Source organism: Vulpes vulpes, chromosome 13 (assembly GCF_048418805.1).
Source record: "Vulpes vulpes isolate BD-2025 chromosome 13, VulVul3, whole genome shotgun sequence".
Taxonomy (NCBI): domain Eukaryota; kingdom Metazoa; phylum Chordata; class Mammalia; order Carnivora; family Canidae; genus Vulpes; species Vulpes vulpes.
This window is the reverse complement of record NC_132792.1, coordinates 29,774,976-29,795,455: the sequence shown is the minus strand read 5'-3', so window position 1 is coordinate 29,795,455 and position 20,480 is coordinate 29,774,976. Positions and strand designations below refer to the sequence as shown.

Here is a 20,480-nt window from a genome sequence, read left to right as displayed (position 1 = left end):
AGGACTTTTTTTTTTCAATATAAGTATTATTTATAAGACAACAGATTTATACAAATATTAATGAAAAAATATAACAAAAATAATTTTAATGGTTAGATAACAGTATTTCTATAGTTTAAATTTCTATAGTTTAAGTTCTACTTCTTTCTCCTCCCTCATTATCAGTCTATATCAAGCTGTGGTTGTGGTTTCTTTAAAGTGTTAATTTTTATCCTTTGGCTGATGGATCCCTATAAACTAAAAATAATTGGGTGACAGGAACTTTACATTATCATTGTCTTGTTGATTTGCTGTCTTCAAACATTAAGTAACATGTCTAAGGTTTCAAAGCTTGTGTGATAGAGATGGTGTTTGAGCCTAGATTTTCTTATTCCCACGTCAGTGTTCTTAAAACACTATGTTATGTGTAGTGTCAGAGGAGGCCATTTTTAAGCTGAGTCTAGAAACATGAGCAGGACCTGACAGTGGGGCAGAATATGGAAGAATGTACTAGAAAGCCTAAACGAAGTCTGGAGGTATGAAGATATTTGAAACTTTTAGAAAATTGAAGATGTTCAAGTGTGATTACCATAACTAATAAAGAAAAGTGCCTGGCATCCCAGGTGGCTCAGCAGTTTAGCGCTGCCTTCAGCCCAGGGCCTGATCCTGGAGACCCGGGATCGAGTCCCACGTTGGGCTCCTTGCATGGAACCTGCTTCTCCCTCTGCCTGTGTCTCTGCCTCTCTGTGTGTGTGTGTGTGTGTGTGTGTGTGTGTGTGTGTGTGTCTCATGAATAAATAAATAAAAAAGAAAAGAAAAGTGCCAACTTGTTTTCTATGGAAAATCTAGACTTGAAAAATGACACCTAGTGTTAGCTTCTGCAAGTTCCACCAGCCAAGAGTAGGCTGGGCTTAAGGTTCACTTATGATTACAAATGTAAAGTTGTGTAGCTTGAAATATTTGACTGTATCTCATGTCATTTATCAGTAATTTTTATACCAAGGGAAACATTCTCTGTGCATGAGTGGGGAAAATGTTTTATGGATAGTTTTTTGCTTTCCATGTTCTGATGTCAGCTCTCTAAAATGCAGAAGTGAGCGATACATGAGAATGGAGAAATAATGTGAACTCTATAATTTTTATAGCTAAGATGCTATTATAGATTAAACAGAAAAGCACTGACAGCCTCTAGTTATCCAAATAATTGTTTCATTATCCTTTTCTGGGTTGCAATTATTTATTTCTAACTAGTGTTTTACTATAGCATTAAAAATACTCCTTTTGGAACTAAAAGCAGTAGCCAAATGCATTATCTTTGAGCACATTTTAGCTTGCTATTAGAAATATAAAAGTCCTTTATCACCTTACATTCTAATACCTTTTAACAAAATCTTTTAAAATGATTAGGCTGAAGATTTTTTTCCTCAACTAGTTTCATAAATATTTGAAGAATTTAAAATCCTAAAGGGAAGGTCAATAATTTCTGAATAAACCTTATTTTATTTCAGGGCCAAATATTAGCTCAGTTGTTGAAAAAAATCATGATGGAGATAAAGTTGAAACAAGTTTCTCTTGAGTGAGTGATCACAGCATGTGGTGTTCTTTACCTGTAGGTTGAAGAAAAAGTCCCAGTCAGTGGATATTACCGCTCCAGGGTTCAACCCTCTGACTGGTGCAGGAAAGCAAACGCCACAAGCCAGTAAGCCCCCCACACCCAAGACGCCCATCATTGAAGAAGAGCAGAACAATGTGACCAATATCCAGAAGCATCCTTCTCGGAGGAGTGAACTGAAGAGGTTCTACACCATTGGTGAGCACCAGACATTTTCTGGATGTGAACAGGTGCAGACTGTCTGAACAGCCCTGTAAATGTGTGGGTCTATAGTTACATACCCCTCGTTTATAGGATGCGTGTATCTCTCTGCCGGTTGATGTGGTCACTTTCTCTTGTGTTTTGAAAATGGAGATGGAAGAGAGCACTGAAAACCTTCAAAAAGTTAAATAAGAGAGCAGTTGGGGACCTTCCATGTCGTGGCCTGTGGAGAGTTAGTCATATGCATATGTGGTTCTTCAGGGTGTAAGCTCATGTTCTCCCACTTTCATTTTTGCCCCCCTTAGCTAGTCCGCTTCTTGTTTATTTTTGTTTGTTATTTTCATGTTTCCCCAGGCTCTCAAGTCTCTGAACCTATCCTGTCAGGTTGTTAAGACAAGGGTTGATGTGCCCTGTAACTACCAAAACCACTAAGAAAATAGAGGCTAAGGAAGGATAGATTGCAGCACAGGTGTGCATTGGCCTTGCACATTACTTCACTTTGGAAGGATTGAACCCAACATAGAACCCATCATCTAAGAAAGTAGTAAGCTGTGGGACAGTCTTGCAGGCACAATGCCCCTTTTTTCCTAGATAGAATAATATCCTGTAATTTTGAACTTTAACTCTTGATTGGAGTGTTAATGTAAATAAGTTGAATTATCAACTTTTAGGTACCAATGGTAGTCCATGATAACTTTGGCCTTGCTTTCTAAAAATAACAATTTTCAGTGTCTGAAGTCTGTTTGAGACAAAAATTGCTCAATATATCATATATGGTAGAGGATGTTGCATAGGGGAGATAAATCAGGAGGAGAAGATGGAGATGGAGGTTTGGCCTTGCTTATTATTTCATTTTAGAGAGATTTGGTCATATCCAAAAGCATTCAAAGTAGAGACTATGGCCTCATGGGTTTATCAAAGTTACATCAAAGGGGTCACATTTCATTTAATATCTACCATCGCAACCATCCAATATGAGATGTTTGAAAATTTTTTCTCAGATACTTTAGTATTCTTAGCTAGAGATCACAATCAGGAGACCAGATTTCTGATTCTGACTCTCATATCAATTTCCTGTGTGACTTTTGTCAAGTCATGTTCCTGTGTCTTTGGGTTAATTTGTTGTCAAGCTTGAGGACATGCCTCCATGTAGGTCTGTACTATTTCAGAATATGAAGACTAAAACCATGATTTCCCTTTCTGCCATTTTATGTTCTCTTCCTATATCTCCTCTCTGGTGTCCTCTTTCCTGATAAGGATGTTCAAGTCTTATTTTTTAAGAGATAGCAGGCATGGTGTCTTTGAGATTATCAACAGTCAAGTAATAAAAATTGATATAAGGTGGTATAAACAGTACATATTTCCATTTTTAAAAATTACAATAGCATGTTTCTAAAAATCAGTCAGCTAGAAAAGCCCATAAAGTTTACATAACTGCCCCTCTGTGTTCCAGTGTCCTCTTCTCTCATCCTTCAGCATGTCCACCACCTCTGTTGCTTTTATGACTTATTAACTAGCTAAGAAGAAACAGTATTTTGCCTTCAGAAAATAAAGTTTATCATACAAACTCAATATTCCTTAAAGATGAGAAAAAGAGAGAAAGTGTCAAGCTCGGCCACATAAATAAAGAGATAAGCCTGGAAAATGGAAGTCTAAATGGTGAGTTTGGATTGTAGGGAGGTGAACTGTGAGTTATCTTAAGTAGCCCTACCACTGGTGAATATTTAATTATTGGATTCACAACAATTTAGTTCATAATCAATGCCAATGGCATATCTATTACATTAAAACAGATATCTGAATTGTAAAGGTAAAATGTTTTTATAACCTCTCTACTAATCTGGACCTGTAGGTATTTTCAAGGCTGAAATATTAGCAGTTATGTAATCGCGGGGTTGAAAGGTTATTTCACAAAACAAGGGTCTTTCAGTATTCCTTAATTAATGTATTGGTAATAACAATAATTAAAATTACCCCTTATTGGTAATGCATATACCAAGCACAAGTGAAGCTTGTTAGGTAGGTGTTCTGTTCTTTATTTTTATAGATAAGGGATAGGACCTGAGAGAAGTTAAGGAGCCATGAGCAAGAGATAGCAGATTCTGCAAATGAAATTAACCATCTCTTGTGACACTTCAGAATCAGCCTTCCATTACTCAGAAGGGTATCCACAGAGGTGCACCAGGGGAGTTTCTTTGGGTCATACAGTGAAATAATATTTTTACTTCAATTCTCAAATTATCTCATTTAAGAAAACCGTGCCAACATTGGCGACCCATCCACCAGCCAATGTGCCCTTTCATTGAAAGGTATCTTTCAACATCTCCATTTATGGTTCACACAATTGAAAAAACGTAGGAGCCCTCATGTGGCCAAGTTGAGTACTACATTTAAATTTTGGAATAGAGCAGTACTGTATTTAAGTGAAATACTGTATTTAAATTCAAGCAAAGATTCTGCGGATTAAAGAATTTCAAATTTAAAAAAAAAACTAGAAAATTTTGAAGTATTTAACCTTCTTTTAGTGGCTTAGTGGTGCAGTAGCTACTCTAGAAATTTCTTTTGATCTCACAGCTATTACCCTTCATCGACCTATGCATAGGTTCTATTTCCTGTTGAATGAATTCTAGGGAAGGCTTATTATAGTCTTCTTGTATAGACAATAAATTTGGGCCCTTAATTATTCCTAATAATAGAAACATTTTAAGCCTCAAAGCAAAAAAATGAGACAGCATGAACTCATTGTTTTTTATAGGAGAATTAACCCATCTCACAAGATGTGTAATAACGTCTCATTGATTTAGGATAAGTAGAGGAAAAGTTCTTCTCTATTGATCTGAAATATATAAATCTTCAGATAACTATTAAAAGGAAAGTAATCATGACATCAGGGTCATATAAGAGCTTTCTCTATCCTGCTTCTGTCACTAACTATATAATCTTACAGTTATTTACCATTATTGGACCTTGATTTTCTTGAATCTGTAGAATGAAAGATTTAGATAAAATCAGTGTCTTTTGTATTTTTTTCTCATATTCTCTTTTTATTACTATCACTGACCATACAGAGTACTGTGTAAGTTTGTAGCTGCTGTGAAACAAATTGCCCCAAATGCAGCTGTTTCAGACAACACCCATTTATCAGCCCACAGTTAGGTAGGTCAGAAATCATAGCACAGCTGGGTTCTCTGCTCAGTGCATTACAGGGCTAAAGTCAAGGTGCTAGCTGGGCTGAGTTCTCATCTGGAGGATCAGCTAGGGAAAGAAATGCTTCCAGGTCCATTCTTCTCCTTGGCAGAATTCAGTTCCTTGCAGTTGTAGGATTGAAGTTCCCATTTCCTTGCTGGCTGTCAGGTGAGGGCCACCTCTCAGCTTTCGGAGGCCACTCTCTTTACCTGCCATGTGGTCCCCTCCATCTTCAAGCTAGTAACTGTGTTTCAAATCCTTATTTAAATCTGTGACTACATTTCCTGGATCTAGCCAAGAAAGCCCTCTGCTTTCAAAGAGCTCATGTAATTAGATCAGGCCCACTCAGATGATCACCCTGTCTGAAAGTCAACATTACCTAATTATGAGAGTAATGTCTATTGTATTCATAGTCCCAGGGATCATGCATGCATGTACATCAAAGGGCTGAAGAATTTGGGGACTCTTTTAGAATTGTGCCTAGCACATTTTACGTCACTTACCCCATAGAGACACACTCAATTACCAACACAGCTCCAATGAAACTTCCTTAAAATATTTCCCTTACTATATATTCTGATTTTTTATCCTATCCTCATTCATTTTTAAGCACAATCTCAACTCACTGAAGCAAATGCATAATTCATTAATCAGTTGTGAACTACAGTTTGAAAAACCACTGGACTAGATTAGATATTTGAAGTCTTTCAAATACTTAAAATCATTATCTTTAAACAAAAGTGTTAATTAGAACTAGGATGATATTGCATTAAATTGGTGGGTTATTTTTAATGGGTAAATGAAAATAGAATGAAATTTGTCACTACTTCATTTTGTGTCTGTGCTGTATAAAACTTCTTTAGTTTGACAACATATATAAGAAACCTATGTTCTTCAGTACCACAGCCGCAACTTAAAGATACGAGACACAACCAAATAGTAGACTTAGATGTTTGTAATACTCTTTTTATATGATACCTTTAATTCAGAAAATTATTCAATGGGTAGGGACTTCTGAAAGGATTATAAACTAGGCATAGAGGTATGAAGGTATGAAGAAGACAGTGCACACAAGATCCAGAAATGCCCCCTTGCTCCCTATGGTGGGCCTATATAATTCCATGTTGTATTTGTTCCTGGCTTCCGAATCTGGAACTGGAGTTTGTACCTCTTTATCCATCTTCTGTGACTATTAGTAAAAGGTGCTACTGTCTGTCCGTTCTGACAATTTCCTTGATGGTTATGAAATGGGACAACTCTTGAGTGGATGTCCTCACAATCAGAGCCATTCAGTGAAACACCAAATGCTGATGAGCCCCTGAGCAGTCCCTGCTCTGTAGAGCAATACTGATCAAAATAGAACGAAAGTAAAACAGAGAGCCCTGCTTTAAGGTGGTCATCATATGGGTAGGAGAATAGAGTGCCTGGTGAGAATGGGCACACCAGTGAGTAGACTACAAGACAGATGCCCTGATGACATTGTGGACAGGGGTGGGGGAAAGGGAGTGAGTGGGGAACATCAGGGGCTAGAGGAGGCTCACTCAAAGTACTGTGGAATCTGAAAGATGGAGAAATTGGAGCAGATTATAAAGACACTCAGGGACTCTTAATTGGCTCCATAGATCCAGTCACCTTTTTACCACCTTTTGCCCTCCTTGCTTTGAAGCTCACTTGGCATCTGGAATTTACTTGTCCCTCTTCTCTTCCTATGTTGGCATGTCTGACTCCTAACATGTCTCCATTCCTGTGGGTGGGGAATGAGGCCATTGATCTCAGTAATCCAGGTACTTAGTACAGTGTGAGGTACGTAGAAAGTGCTAAATAAGCTTTGAGGGTGGTAAAGGGGTGGGAGAAAGGGGTACTAGTGGGGCTTGTGAGGATTACCCTTGCCCTTGCTAGTGGAGGAGGAATGGCTGAAATTGGCTCAGAGTTCAGGCTAAGGAAGTGCTTTGGAAGCTTCATTCTAGTTCTTCATTCCTCCTCAGAGAAGGATGGGAACACCTGCTGTGAAGAACAATAAATCAAATAATACTATCTATCTATCTATCAATATTAGAGTATCTAAATCCTCTCTTTATTGCTTATGTTATTTAAGTGCTCTCTGTAACTTTACAGAGAAGGAAGGCAAGGGCGGAACATAGCCGGCCCAGGTTCCTGGCTCAGCAGGGCTTCCAAACTGGTGTAATCCCGAGGCTGCTTGGCTATCAGGTGTCCGATTGAATAATACCTCTGGAGCTTTCCTTCATTTGAGACCTCTCACTGTTAGGTCCTCCCCTTGTCAGATGAACTGACAGCCTGTTGGCCTCTGTAATCTTCCGTGTACCCTCATGGCTCAGTCTTTGCCTTTGATTCTACCTGTATTAGTGTCATTGTAATACCTTCTCTTGGTAGAACATCACCTGTGGTGAATCAGGCAGCATTCTTTCCACAGTGATTTCCACTTACACTTAGCTTAGTGAATTCTGGGTTTATTTGGAGCATACATATAATTCATACTCTTCCACATATGAAGATATGTTCATTCATTTATGAATCTATTCATTTATTCAATAAAATTCAATAAAAATTTATTGAATGCCCATTACATGCCAGGCCTTATTTGAAGTTCTGCTAATATGAGAGTAAATAAACCCAGGTGCTTATATTCTAGTGGGGAGGTCAGACTATAAACAATCAGATATTAACACATTTCAAGAAATGATAAGTATTTAAAGAAAAAAAAACAGGTTAAGAGAGAAAGGTGATAGAAAAGTTACTCTGTAAAATGTGTAGATCTTCTATAATTTTTATTTGATGAATTTTGTCAGATGACCTATATGGTTCTGAGAAATCAACTAGCATGGTTTCAATTTCAGGACATTGGATGTGCTCATAATACATTTTTCAAAGGGTTGTTTTTTCTTTTCTTTTCATAGAATTTGGTTTTGAAAAGACTAATGGAAGTGACATTTGCAGCATGAAGAAGCAAATGATTGAGGGGAAGTTTAATGATCCTCAGGCTTCCTGGCATTGTTTAAAGAAGTAGTGTCTAGATGTTTTTCATTTCTACCAAGAAATAATAAGATCTGCGGATTATGCTGTGGAATAGAATATTGAAATTAAATGAAGATTATAACACATTTTAGTATATGTTGCTTTTTGTTTGTTTTTTAAAGTACAGCTCTTACCTCTTTAGAATGGTTCAGGAGTCAGTTTGCCTAGAGGGAGAATGATAAGACCAGGTCTCAAAGATCCTAAATGATTTTGATTAGTGAAAGCAAGGCCATGGTGTACTCATTCCATGTGCTTATTAAGCTTCTCCTTTTGCTCACATGATCAGCAATCAATGGTGAGAAACCCAGCCTCTAGACTCTGATGTCTAAGTTAGAATCCCATTTCTCTTGCTAGTTATATGAGCATACCCAGGGTACTTAGAATCTCAAAGCTCAGTGTCTTCACATCTTTTTCTTTTTTACTGAGAGGGCCATTGTGAGGAGTAAGTAAAATAATCTATAGAAAGTGTTCGTACAAGCCTGGAATTGGGAAGTTCTCCATGAGTGTTAGTGAGCTTGTTGCCACTGCTGTGTATCAAGGAAGCAGCCAGCACAAATGATCCCTGTGCATTGGGATGTGAAACTTAACCTGGAATTTATGTGATGTAAGCCTCCTATCTTTTGATCCTTGAAGATCTGGTCAACTTCTGTGTCCTACTTCAAAAACCCTGCAGTGGCTCTTCACTCTCCCCAGAAGATAGGATTGTTGCTCTATAGACCTTTCGGGTTCTGCCTCTACTTACTCTCCAGCTTTATCTCAGACCCCAGCCCTACACTCTAGCTAAGCTAAATTTCCCAAAGGTGTCCTTATGTAAGCCTTATCACGGATTTTCTGCTAACTCCTCTTTCCAGCCAGAATAGTGTTAGAATTCAACTGCAATTTTCCTAATAACCAGCCACATTTTCCTGAAATCTGATCAACATGAATAGATTTCATCACCATTGTCAGTTTTTTAGGTTACTAACGAATACTCATTGAATTCAGTAATTGCTTATAACATTCTTCTGACATTCTTCAGAACATATATTCTGACCACCATGCAGCATTCTGTAGAATTAATTCTCAAAGTTGAATGACTTACTCATGATCACACCCTAAATAGTGGCAAAGCCAAGGGAAAAAAATCTACATAGACAGGTGACTAATAGTAAATAGCTTATCATCTACACATTTTCAGATCGCATTCTTTTCTCAGAAGCAAAACAAAAATGAAATTACATTGTTGACAGAGATCTCAGTGAGTGGTTCCTCAAGGTAAGTCCATTCCATTGATGGTGAAACAGATCCATTAAAAAAGAATAACTTTTTAAGTCAGATTTTTTTTAAATCTTCCTGCTTCTCAAAATTAAGTTGAGAAATGTCCCCCAGAATATTCTTTTGAAATTTTACTGGCCTGTGAAATTGTAAAATTTGAAATCCCATGTTCTTGTCTTTTGCCCTGCCTTCAGAATAGAATGCCTTCAATATTGCAGTCTTAATGAAGCACACTTAAATACAAATTTGTATCTTACCAACCCCGGGCTGCTTACATATTAAAAAGAGAGCCCACAGAATTAGGGGTTCCCTGGGAATTCTTCTGAGTAATTGGCAAAATTAAATCAGTAATAACTAGTTTGGAAATTCTAAAAAGAGAAAAGCAAGACACACTTTAACTGCTTTTTAATTGTGGTAAACCAGGCATTTTAAAATATCATCACATAACTTGTATGCCTCTCATTTTGAAGCCAGACTTTTTAATTATAAGAATAAAAAAGAGGAACTCTAAAGTGGAAATACTGTAAGAGGAGAGAAAAAAATGGAAAAAACTAATCTTGCTGGAGGCGACACATTCTGCAGCATGAAACTGGGTCACCCCTGAACCAGAACTTTCTCTCCAAGCTAGAAGAATCTTCATGTAAAAGCAGAAAGTCTCTGTGATTTAATCAGCAGAACCATCTTGGCATACAGGTCACTGTCTATAAGCACAGAAACTAAAATGAATAACTGCTCTCAGGGTTCAAATTAAATTATGTTCTTGAGAAAAATGACTGTTTTGAAGTTTGTTCTGACAGTTTGATGACTTCTTATATTTTCTGAGTCACAAGAATATGTAGGGAAAATTATTCCATTGCTGAGGTTCCTGGTGATACATGGAAGCTGAAATTTCCTAAATGGACCTGGGCTTTACACAAATTTTGAAGCCTAGTGCTTGTGTAGGAGTGCCATTTCTTTGAATTTTTTATGTATATTGCCTAAGAATGTACAGTTTTTATTAAGTGAGTGAATTTAAAGATATTGAGAGCCCAACTTCATTTTTTTGTTCATTTGTAGGATAAACAGAATCAGGAATTCAGTAAATGAGAGTCTGTGTCTGTGTGTATATATTGAAGAGGTTTTTAATTGTGTTTTTATTTCATGTCATTTTTTAACTTATTCCATTTAAAACCCACTTTAAAACATGAAGGCTAGAAAAACCCACTAGCAGAAACTCCTTTTCAACTCTAGAATAAATGTGAAAACTTTACTTCTTCCTAGAGAAATTAAATATTTTTTTTTTACTAAACATGGGTATAATTTTAAACTTTACTAAGCAGCTGTCAGTGTACTCAGAAGGAAGAAAAACATTTGTTTGCTATCCCTATAGATTGGTAGTGCCAGCTAATGTTGCCAAATCTAATTTTCCTGGGGTAGCACCATTTTATACATTTGCCTTACTCTTTTTTGCCCTAATTCTGTGATTGTCCTCTGTCAGAAGTAATCGGCCCAGGATCAAGAAACACCGCTTCATCATAGCTGTGATCAACGAATTAAGAAATGTCAATAACCATCAGGTTTCTCTGAGCAAACAGTGTTGATACTGTTCACCTTAAAAATAAAACTGTCAGGGGATCCTGGGTGGCTCAGCGGTCTAGCACCCGCCTTCCGCCCAGGATGTGATCCTGGAGTCCTGGGACTAAGTCCTGCATCAGGCTCCCTGCATAGAGCCTGCTTCTCCCTCTGCCTGTGTCTCTGCCTCTCTCTCTCTCTCTCTCTCTCTCTCTCTCTGTTTCTCATGAATAAATAAAATCTTAAAAAAATTTTTTTAAAAAACCTATCAGTTATTTTACCACCAAAAATGTGTTAATTTGAGAATAGCAGAGAACTGCAATTCAAGACAAGCTGACTAAGGCAAAACCGTAGAGATCAGAGAGTAAAAGAGAGGGATGCTCTTTTATAGAGGAAAAGGGATTGTTGGGAGGGCTGTTGGAGAAACTGGGAGTTTGAATCCTTGTGGTCTTTTGTCAGCTGAGTTGGCAGGGCTGGTTCCCTTGGAGAATAAAACCCTTCCTTCCTGTGGTTAGTAGGATAGTTATGAACTAGCAAGGTAAGTCTGCAAGGAAGGAGCAGTGGTAAGGTGTGAGCGCTCCCCCTACTGGCCTTCCCGTTCCATTTTATTTATTTATTTATTTATTTATTTATTTATTTATTTATTTATTTATGATTTTATTTTATTTATTTATTAATGAGCGACAGAGAGAGAGAGAAGCAGAGACACAGGCAGAGGGAGAAGCAGGCTCCATCCAGGGAGCCCGACGTGGGACTCGACCCCGGGACCCCAGGATCACGACCCGAGCCGAAGGCGGCACTAAGCTGCTGAGCCACCCAGGCTGCCCCCATTCCATTTTAATTGAGGTTTCTTTTAATGAATTTTCAGTCTGGTGTTTGAGTTGCAGCATAATAGTCTTATAACTTACTAAAAACAAATTATACCTGTCAATTTACTTAATGATTTCTAAACAGCCTAATTAAAACTGGTTAGAATTGTGGAATGATTAAAATGGACATTGTTTCATGGTTCAGCAATAATCATGATCCTGTTTGAAATTTGCTAAATCCCTATTAAAATAAGCCCTTTGGCACTGCCGGTCATCAAAACTTGCCCTTTCCATCCACCAACACTTGTAGAAATGCTTCGTTTCATTGAACCATGACTAGGGTAAGAAAATGACAGATTATTAAGAAAGACCACTTTATTTTAATCATTTAATGATGGAATTAATGGAAATCTGAGCAGTAAAGTATGTCCTAATTTCCCCAATATTTCCTTTTTTTAAAGAGTATGGATTTTTAAAGCTTCTAAAGATTTTGCACACATTCAGAAATAAAGCTATTGATATCTCTTGATTTTTTTTTACTTCCCAATACTTCCCATACTAAAGACATTTCTTCACATACTAAAACAAAAAAATTTAAGATTTATGTTCCTTAAAGAAATAGTGACCATGTTCACAAGTCTGACCAAAAGAATATTACTTAGAAGAATAAAAATAGTTAAAAGCCAGGCTCAACTGGGGTGGGGAATGCTTCCATTGCTATTTCTGCCACACATTTTGAAACTACTTTGACTACAGTGATTATTTGAACAATTCAATTATAGATGTTTCAGTGCCCATTTGTAATAGATTTACAATAAATCATGTGCATATCTACATGTAAGCTTGCTTTTTAGTGAGGTATTTTGAAACTTCACTAATTCAAACTTTGAGATCAGTTGGACAAACTGAGATTAAAAACTTTTGTGTAAGTACAATCTATGAATAAAAATCTATATGGATTTGTAATGGAAACATAAGCTCAGGATACAGAAAATATTGTGTTCAATAAATTGGCTTAGGAAATAGTTTTTACTAGGTAAAAATACCTACTGAGATAAATTAATGAGCTATTTTTTTTAAAAGATTTTACTTACTTATTTGAGAGAGAGAGAGAGAGAGAGCACAGGGGGCAGAGCAGAGGAAGAGGGACAACATGACTCCCAGCTGGGCAATGGAGCCCAACATGGGGCTCAGTCTCAGGACCTTGAGATCATGATCTGAGCAGAAGTCAAGAGTTGGATGCTTTACCAGCTGAGCCACCCAGGTGCCCCAATGAGCAAGTTTTAAAGTAATGTTATCTATGAATTAACCTATTTGATGTTACTATGTATAATAAAGTACCTTCAAAATATTAAATATTATATGAATAAGTCTTTGGTACTTATTCATATAATAAGTGGATACTTCCTTGGGGAAAAAGCCCCTGTTGTCTCTGTTATCATGGTCAACAAACCTTAATGCCACATTTCCTCTATGCTGTTTGGTCATTTCTTTGGGAAATCTCTTTCATAAACTGGACCTTAAGTCTTCTGGTACATTTTGTCTTATGGAAATAACTGATAGGCATTTAATTTAAAAAAATGTGTTGTAAATATTAAAAGCATTATACATTCAGTATATGGAAAATAGTCATCATCAGACAAATCAGTAAGACTTTACCATTATTATTATTATTATTAATTTATTTTTAAAGACTTGTTTATTTGAGAGAGAGAGAGAGAGAGCATGAACAGGGACAGGGTCAGAGGGAGAGGAAGAGAGAGAATCCTCAAGCCGATTCCCCACTGAGCTGAGCATTGAGCCATACACAGGGCCCTAGATCATGACTTGAGCTGAACCAAGAGTCAGATGCTCACTCCACTGAGCCCCCCAGGCACCTGTTTTTTCTTTTCTTTTTTTTTTTTTTTAAGATTTTAAATTTTGAAATCACTAAGACTTTAAACAGTGGCTGCCTACTGCATTATAATATTTTTTGTTTGCTAGCATTTGCAGTCAAGGATTCTTGGACTTTATGTGATGCTTAAATTTTATTTTACTTTTTTTGATGCTTAAATTTTAATACATTGATAGAAGGGATATTGATTTCCTCTTAGGATTCTTGAAGCCATAGGAGGCAAAAATTGTCATCAATAGTATATTGGAGATAAAATATTATAGGTGCTCACAGAGTGTTGAACTTTATGACTATTTAGTGTCCCATAGACCCATTCAAAATAATTTCCTTTCCAATTAGGTAGTTTCAGTGCCTGAGTTTCTTCAAGTGAATCAAGACATAGCAAAAGCAGGAGAATAATATTTACTATAAGAAATAGGGTATCCAGAATGCTATTTGGAGCTACAGAGCTTCACTGCCTGCCTTAAATAATTTTGTCAAATTACAGATCTTTTGTGACATGAGGAACATTCTTATAAATATACATAGGGTAAATGGGATGGGATAAGTATAGACAAAAGATGCATTGAAATAAAAAAAGAAATATAAGTAATAATAATTCTTTCTCTCCATGCTCTCATATTTATTTTTCACCTCCAACCCTATATAAGACTATCTAAACTTTAATTCAACAGGCAGTTTTAAGAATTTTTATTCAAAAAAAGAAATACGTATTCGTTCACTTAATAATTGATTGACTGAGCACCATTGACAAGTGCCAATAGTTGGAAATGAGTTTTGAGAAAGATAAAAGGCCAGATAATGGGGGTCTCATGTGCAATACTATAGAGTTTGGACTTAATCTTGATACTTTAGGAATTGTTGAAGGGTCCAGCCTGAGGAATGCTTTGATATGGTTGCTTTATAGAGAGATATTTCAAGCATCATATGGAGGATGTGATGGGGGTATATATGCCTAGAGGCAAAAAAAAAACTTTTAGACATATGGGCTGAATAGATAATATGTTGTACTGCTTAAGAGCTTTGGCTCTAGGATTATAGTGTTTGGGTCCAGCATGGCCATTCTGAATAGCTCTGTGACTTTGGACAAGTCATTTAACCTCTCTGAACTTCTGAATTTCATTTGGGAAGTGAGAAAATTACCCTGTACCACTTAGGTTTGTAATAAGGTTTATTATATCAGATAATGTGTAAAAATTACTTAATAGATACTAGCACAGAGTAGGCATGTAGTAAATGTTAAATAAAAGCAAAGTATTGGGGCACCTGAATGAGCTCAGTCAGTTAAGTGTCCGGCTTTTGATTTCAGATCAGGTCATGATCTCAGAGTTGTGATTCTGCCTAAGATTCTGTCTCTCCCTCTCCCTCTGCTCCCCCCACCCCCTTGCACGTGTACACACTTTATTTCTCTCTCTTAAAATAATAAAAAATAAAAAGCAAAGGATCAAAATAATATTAATAAAGAGTGACAAGAGTCTGAAGTAAGGCAGAGACAATGTGACAAGAAAGAATTACAGAGAGATGAACTAGAAATCTAGAGGAATTGGTGATCAACTGGAAATGAAGAGGAGGGAAGATTTTCCAGTTAGTGCTATAGTTTTAGGTTTTAAATCCTGAAACAATAATAGCTGATGCTTTTTGATTAAGAAGATATATCTTCTTTTGTAAACAAACTGAGTATCTTTCTGGGCCAGAAAAAGTCAAAAACACATAACAATATATGAACGTTGAAGCCATGGACCTTTTGAGCTGTAGTCCAGAAATAGGGGCTGCCAGGAGCTCAATTTCAGTAGCATCACTAGGATTAGAAGGACCCTATGAACTGTCACAGGCAAGTAGAGCTCAAGAGAACATGACTGGTAAGTGCAATATGGGATCCTAGAACAGAAAAAGGACCATAGGTAAAAAGTAAGGAAATTTAGATGAAGTATGGGACTTTTGTTAATAGTAATATATCAGTATTGATTCATTAATTATAACAAATGTGATATCTAATGTATGATGTTAATCATTGGGGAAACTGAATGGTGGGATATATGAGAACTCTATATTATCTTAGCAGCTTTTTGGTAAATATAAAAACTATTCTCAAAGAGAAATGTTTGTTAAAAAAAAAAAAAAGTCACAATGCTTGGGAGAATAAAGCCCCACTCACTTCTTTGGACTTGACCTAAGCAGGAATTCCCAACCATGAAAGGAGGCTGGGAAAAGCTGTAATATTGCCCACCCCAGGTTGTGGCTCATAGCAAGGTTCAGAGGCCAGAGGAAAAAGAGAAAGGCTTGCCAGCTGGACCTAGGAGAAACCACCCATTCATTTCTCATTTTGATTTGTTTTCTCCCCACTGACAACACAGGATGTGAGCCACCAATATAAGACTTTTTTTTTTTTTTTCTGGAATGAAAGTCTCAGAGAGTGCATAGAGATAAACACAAAATAACTGATGGAAAGAGAAGACAGGAGAGAGAAGGAAAGAGTCAGATAAAAATCTGGAAAACCTGAAAATTTCCTCTCAAGGGGAGTGTAAAACAAAAATTTAAGTACAGGAGGAAAGCTAGAACTGAGAAAATCAACAAAATCAAGAATTGGCTGAGGAATTGACTCTAGATGTAAAGAAAAATATTAATTCTTAAAATGATGTTATGTTTTGTTTGAGGCTTCTAGGATAACTTTAGAGTTTCAAATTTGAATGTCTGGGTAAATGAGATTACTATTTTCAAAGATGGAAAATATTCCAGGGTTAGGTCTTAAAATGGAATACTAAGTTCAATTGTGCATCTCTTGAGCTTGAAGAACCTATGGAAATAGGCAGCTGGATCTGCAGTTCTGATGCTCAGGAGATAGGTTTAGAATAACATCATCAAATCAAATTGGCACATAGGCATACAGGAGTTTCTTAAGACAGGTGAGTAGGGTGAGAAGAGTCCTATCCAAAATATAAGGGGTAGGACGAGGCCAGAGGCTGCAGAGGTTACTGAGAATGGATGGTCAAGGGCAGAAGAGGCAATCTTTGTTGTGCCCTTCAGCTCTATAATCCAGTAGACTTGCCCCTTTTTTAGCCTCTACTAGTTACTTAGGAGAGAAATGAAACTATGTCATTCATATGACCAAAAGTGCAAAAGAAGATTCTTATTATGGGACCTTGACATGATAACATTAGAGAATATGGGTGTTGATGAAAGCTCTGTTGGAGGAAGGTAGAGAATATTCTTTATAGAAAGAGAGAGGGGGCATCAGCTTCTCTTTGGTTCTCTTCTTTGGTCATCACTTAACTTTTAAGTTTATTGGAGTAATATCTGTCAAGAAAAATGGATGACCTGGGATTGAGTCGAAGTATTATATCAGAAACTTGTTGATGTTAAAAGCAAATGGTTTTGATCTGATTTTGAAAAAAGTCAACATATCTCAAAACATCCTTTTCCAGTATTGAATCAGTATTCATGAGTCTCTCCTTTTTGTGTAAATCACACTTATGATTCATTCTGCTTAAACACCCTATTTATTGTGGAGTCATACCACATCACACGGTCTGAGAACTTTCTCCTACATTATTTTGGGACTCGCAGAGAACTTAAGGATGAGCACTAGACAGCAAATGACTCAGTCTAAAGGCAGTTTCATGATATACCACCTGAAGGGAGGGGAAAGGTTTGATTTTATTTTTCATCAACAGGACTCAGAGGGGAAAGCTTTAATGCCTTAAAACTATTCTAGGGCAGCCCTGGTGGCTCAGCGGTTTAGCGCCACCTTCAGCCCGGGGTGTGATCCTGGAGACCCGGGATCAAGTCCCATGTCAGGCTCCCTGCGTGGGGCCTGCTTCTCCCTCTGCCTGTGTCTCTGCCTCTATCTCTCTCTCTGTGTCTCTCGTGAATAAATAAATAAAATCTTTAAAAAAAAAACTATTCTAAAGAATTGTTTTCTACTTTTTAGTGTGCATTGGAGAATCTTATTAAAAATAGGTGCCGACACCGCAGACCTGTGGTAGGGCCACAATTTTGCATTTGTAACAAGATTTCAAGTGATGCTGATGTTGCTGGTCCATAAATAGTAAGGCTAGTCTAAAGAGCCTGAAAGTTTTCTTCATTTGACAACACATACAACATATGTTTCGATATTTGGACCTAGATTATCATTCTGGACCAAGAATTTATCATTAAGACTTGTGTTCCTTTCTCAAAACAAACTGCTTAGCTCCCAGCCCTTAATATCTGTGGCATAAGAAACCTCCAGAATAAGAATGTGGATAGCATGTCACATTACACGTACACAGTTTTCATATTACAACATACACAAATTACCATACCATCTTAATAGGTAAAATTGTGTTGTTAACATTGGAGCATTGGAAACATATTGGCAGTTTCTGAATTTGGTTAGTCAAGAGTATGAGCAGTTTACTGAAGAGCAAAAGAAGTAACATGGATTCTGACACGAGGCATGTTAGAAATTAAAAATTTACCGGCTGTTTTGCTCTAATATTCACCAGTTGTGTTGGTCGAAATTGCTGATCAGTATTTTCAACTATTCTTTGGGAATAAAAGTACTTTATTCCTAGAGTTTTTGTGAGTTTTAAAAAAGATACTGTGTGTAAATCTCTTTGTATTGAATCTGGCTAGTAAATATGAAACAAATAGTTGCTATTTCATCAGAGAAGGAAAAAGGAAATGAAGGAGGTCAATGAGGAAGTAAGAACTGGTCAGTAATAGTTTTAGCCTAGGGAAATACGTTATTGGTGAGGTTTAATATCTGTGTTTATCTATTTTGTATTGAAAGCAAAAATAAGATTTGTGGATCAGATGTATTATTACCGACAGCAGTGACAATGCTGATTCCCTCTTCCTCCTTCCCTAGCAGCAACACGATGAAAGGTGTCTGCTTTATCTACAGGGGTCTGTACTGCAGGAACCCTGAAATTATGACTCTGGACATTTATACAGGAGCTGGACAGCTGCCCTGCTCCCCTCTGGAAAGAGGAGAGAAAAAACAAAAAATCTCCCTAGTTTCTAACAGAAACAAATCCTCTCTGGGAAAGGTCCCTAAGATTTCACAGTCCTTTGCAACATAAACAGAATCACTCAGAGTTTTAGCCTCTTTCAAAATGTAAGTACATAGCTCCAGAGATATAAATCTGTATCTCTCCAGAGCTCTTTCTACCAATTCAATCATCTTTTAACCCAGCTGCCAATAATGCTGGGCCTTATGTCCTCTCCCCTACCTATGATTCCTGAAATTTCAGCAAAGTTTGTACAAATGATGAAATTCTGACTGTGACTGGATTTCCTGTGGAAACTGGTAGAAGGACTAAATTTCTTGTCCTGGTTGAATTAGACAGAAATAGGGAGAATATACCCAAACACATAGGATAGAGAGACCCTCAGTGGACCTCAGAGTTAGATACATAATCATTAACAGTGGGAAAATGGGACTCGAGGGAATGCCTGGGTGACTCAGTAGTTGAGCGTCTGCCTTCAGCTCAGGTCATGATCCCGGGGTCCAGGGATCGAGTCCCGCATTGGGCTCCTTGCAAGGAGCCTGCTTCTTCCTCTGCCTGTGTCTCTGCCTCTCTCTGTGTGTCTCTCATGAATAAATAAATAAATAAATCTTAGAAAGAAAGAAAGAAAGAAAGAAAGAAAGAAAGAAAGAAAGAAAGAAAAGGAGAGAGAGAGAAAGGGGGGACTTGAAAATCAGAGGACTTTGAATCTATTCCCACATTTATTCCTAACTAAGTGTGAGGTCCTTCCTGGCCCTGGGTCACTTATCCTGTCAGGGTTCTGACTCCCACATCTGACAAACTAGGGAATTTGATATTCTCATGCTCACAGAGATTCCTTTGTGCCTCTGATTCTTAGATTTTAATATTTTTAACTGAAGTGCATTTTATTAGTGTTCTATTCAAATGAGATTATTTTGAACATTGATTTTTGGCATAACACCTTTCTAAATATAGCTCAAAATAACATTTATTTTTAAAAACATGTTCAATTACTTGCATCATCTTCATTCTGCCATTTTTAGTATTCTTCCCATTAAACCATGTTGTTCTAAAACTAGTCTAGTTTCTTTTTCCAAAATTTACAGGTTTCAGGTTGGACCTACTTATTTCCTGTTTATGATTCCAACCATTCATCACAATTTGTCTTTTCTTGCAGGCTCCTAAACTTCTTTAGTTAGTCCAAAGGTAACACTGTGTTGAAATGAGCAACCTTTGTCCCAATTAAATCCCTTTATAGGGATGCCTGGGTGGCTCAGCAGTTAAGTGTCTGAGCCACCCAAGCTCAAGGCATGATCCTGGAGTTCCAGGATCAGGTCCCACATCGGGCTTCCTACATGGAGCCTGCTTCTCCCTCTGCCTATGTCTCTGCTTCTCTCCCTCTTTCATGAATAAAAAAATAAAATCTTTAAGAAAAATCCCTTTACAGAAGAAGGAATCTTTTCTTGGTGACTATGTTCTTTGTTTGGGTTTCATGACCCCATATAGTTTTGACAAACTCCACAACCATGAATAGCATAAAAGTAGGTATATTGAGTGCAGTAAAGCAGAGTTAAATTGAGCATACGAAAATGCATATGAAGCTATGTGGGGAAGAGGAAGGAGAAAAGAACCAGCAGTTATAAGCACATGTGCATGCAGAGCCCCTATGCATCGTTTCATTTAATCATCCTAAAAACCTTGTCATAGAATATTTTAGTCTTCATATTACACATGAGATTCAGATATTTCCCATGAATTGCCCAAGGTCACCCAGCTATCACAAGTAGGAAAAGGATTTAAATCTGTATTTGACTCTAAAACCTATCTTGTTCCCATTCGATTTCATTTTCTTCAAGCCGTGTGACCTATTCTTTTGTGGCAGCTTTGTTTATTGGATGACATAAAGGTTATATAAGCACTGTATCAACTGTAAAGTGACAACTTTGACTTATTGTTGCTATAATTGAGAAAATTGGTTAAGTCATTTAGGC

At 37.1% G+C, this 20,480-nt stretch overlaps 1 protein-coding gene across 8 annotated transcripts in view; it reads left to right on the top strand.

Annotated features, from left to right (window-relative positions):
• Window positions 1-20,480, top strand: part of OXR1 (oxidation resistance 1) — a 449,165-nt gene that overhangs the window by 228,472 nt on the left and 200,213 nt on the right. For 6 of the 8 annotated variants that reach the window (XM_072734052.1, XM_072734050.1, XM_025994843.2 and 3 more), the window contains one exon: window positions 1,593-1,789. The exons of the other annotated variants lie outside the window; for them this stretch is intronic. In XM_072734052.1, the coding sequence (XP_072590153.1) occupies window positions 1,593-1,789 (197 nt within the window). The remainder of the gene's footprint in view (window positions 1-1,592; window positions 1,790-20,480) is intronic. 8 annotated transcript variants of the gene reach the window in all.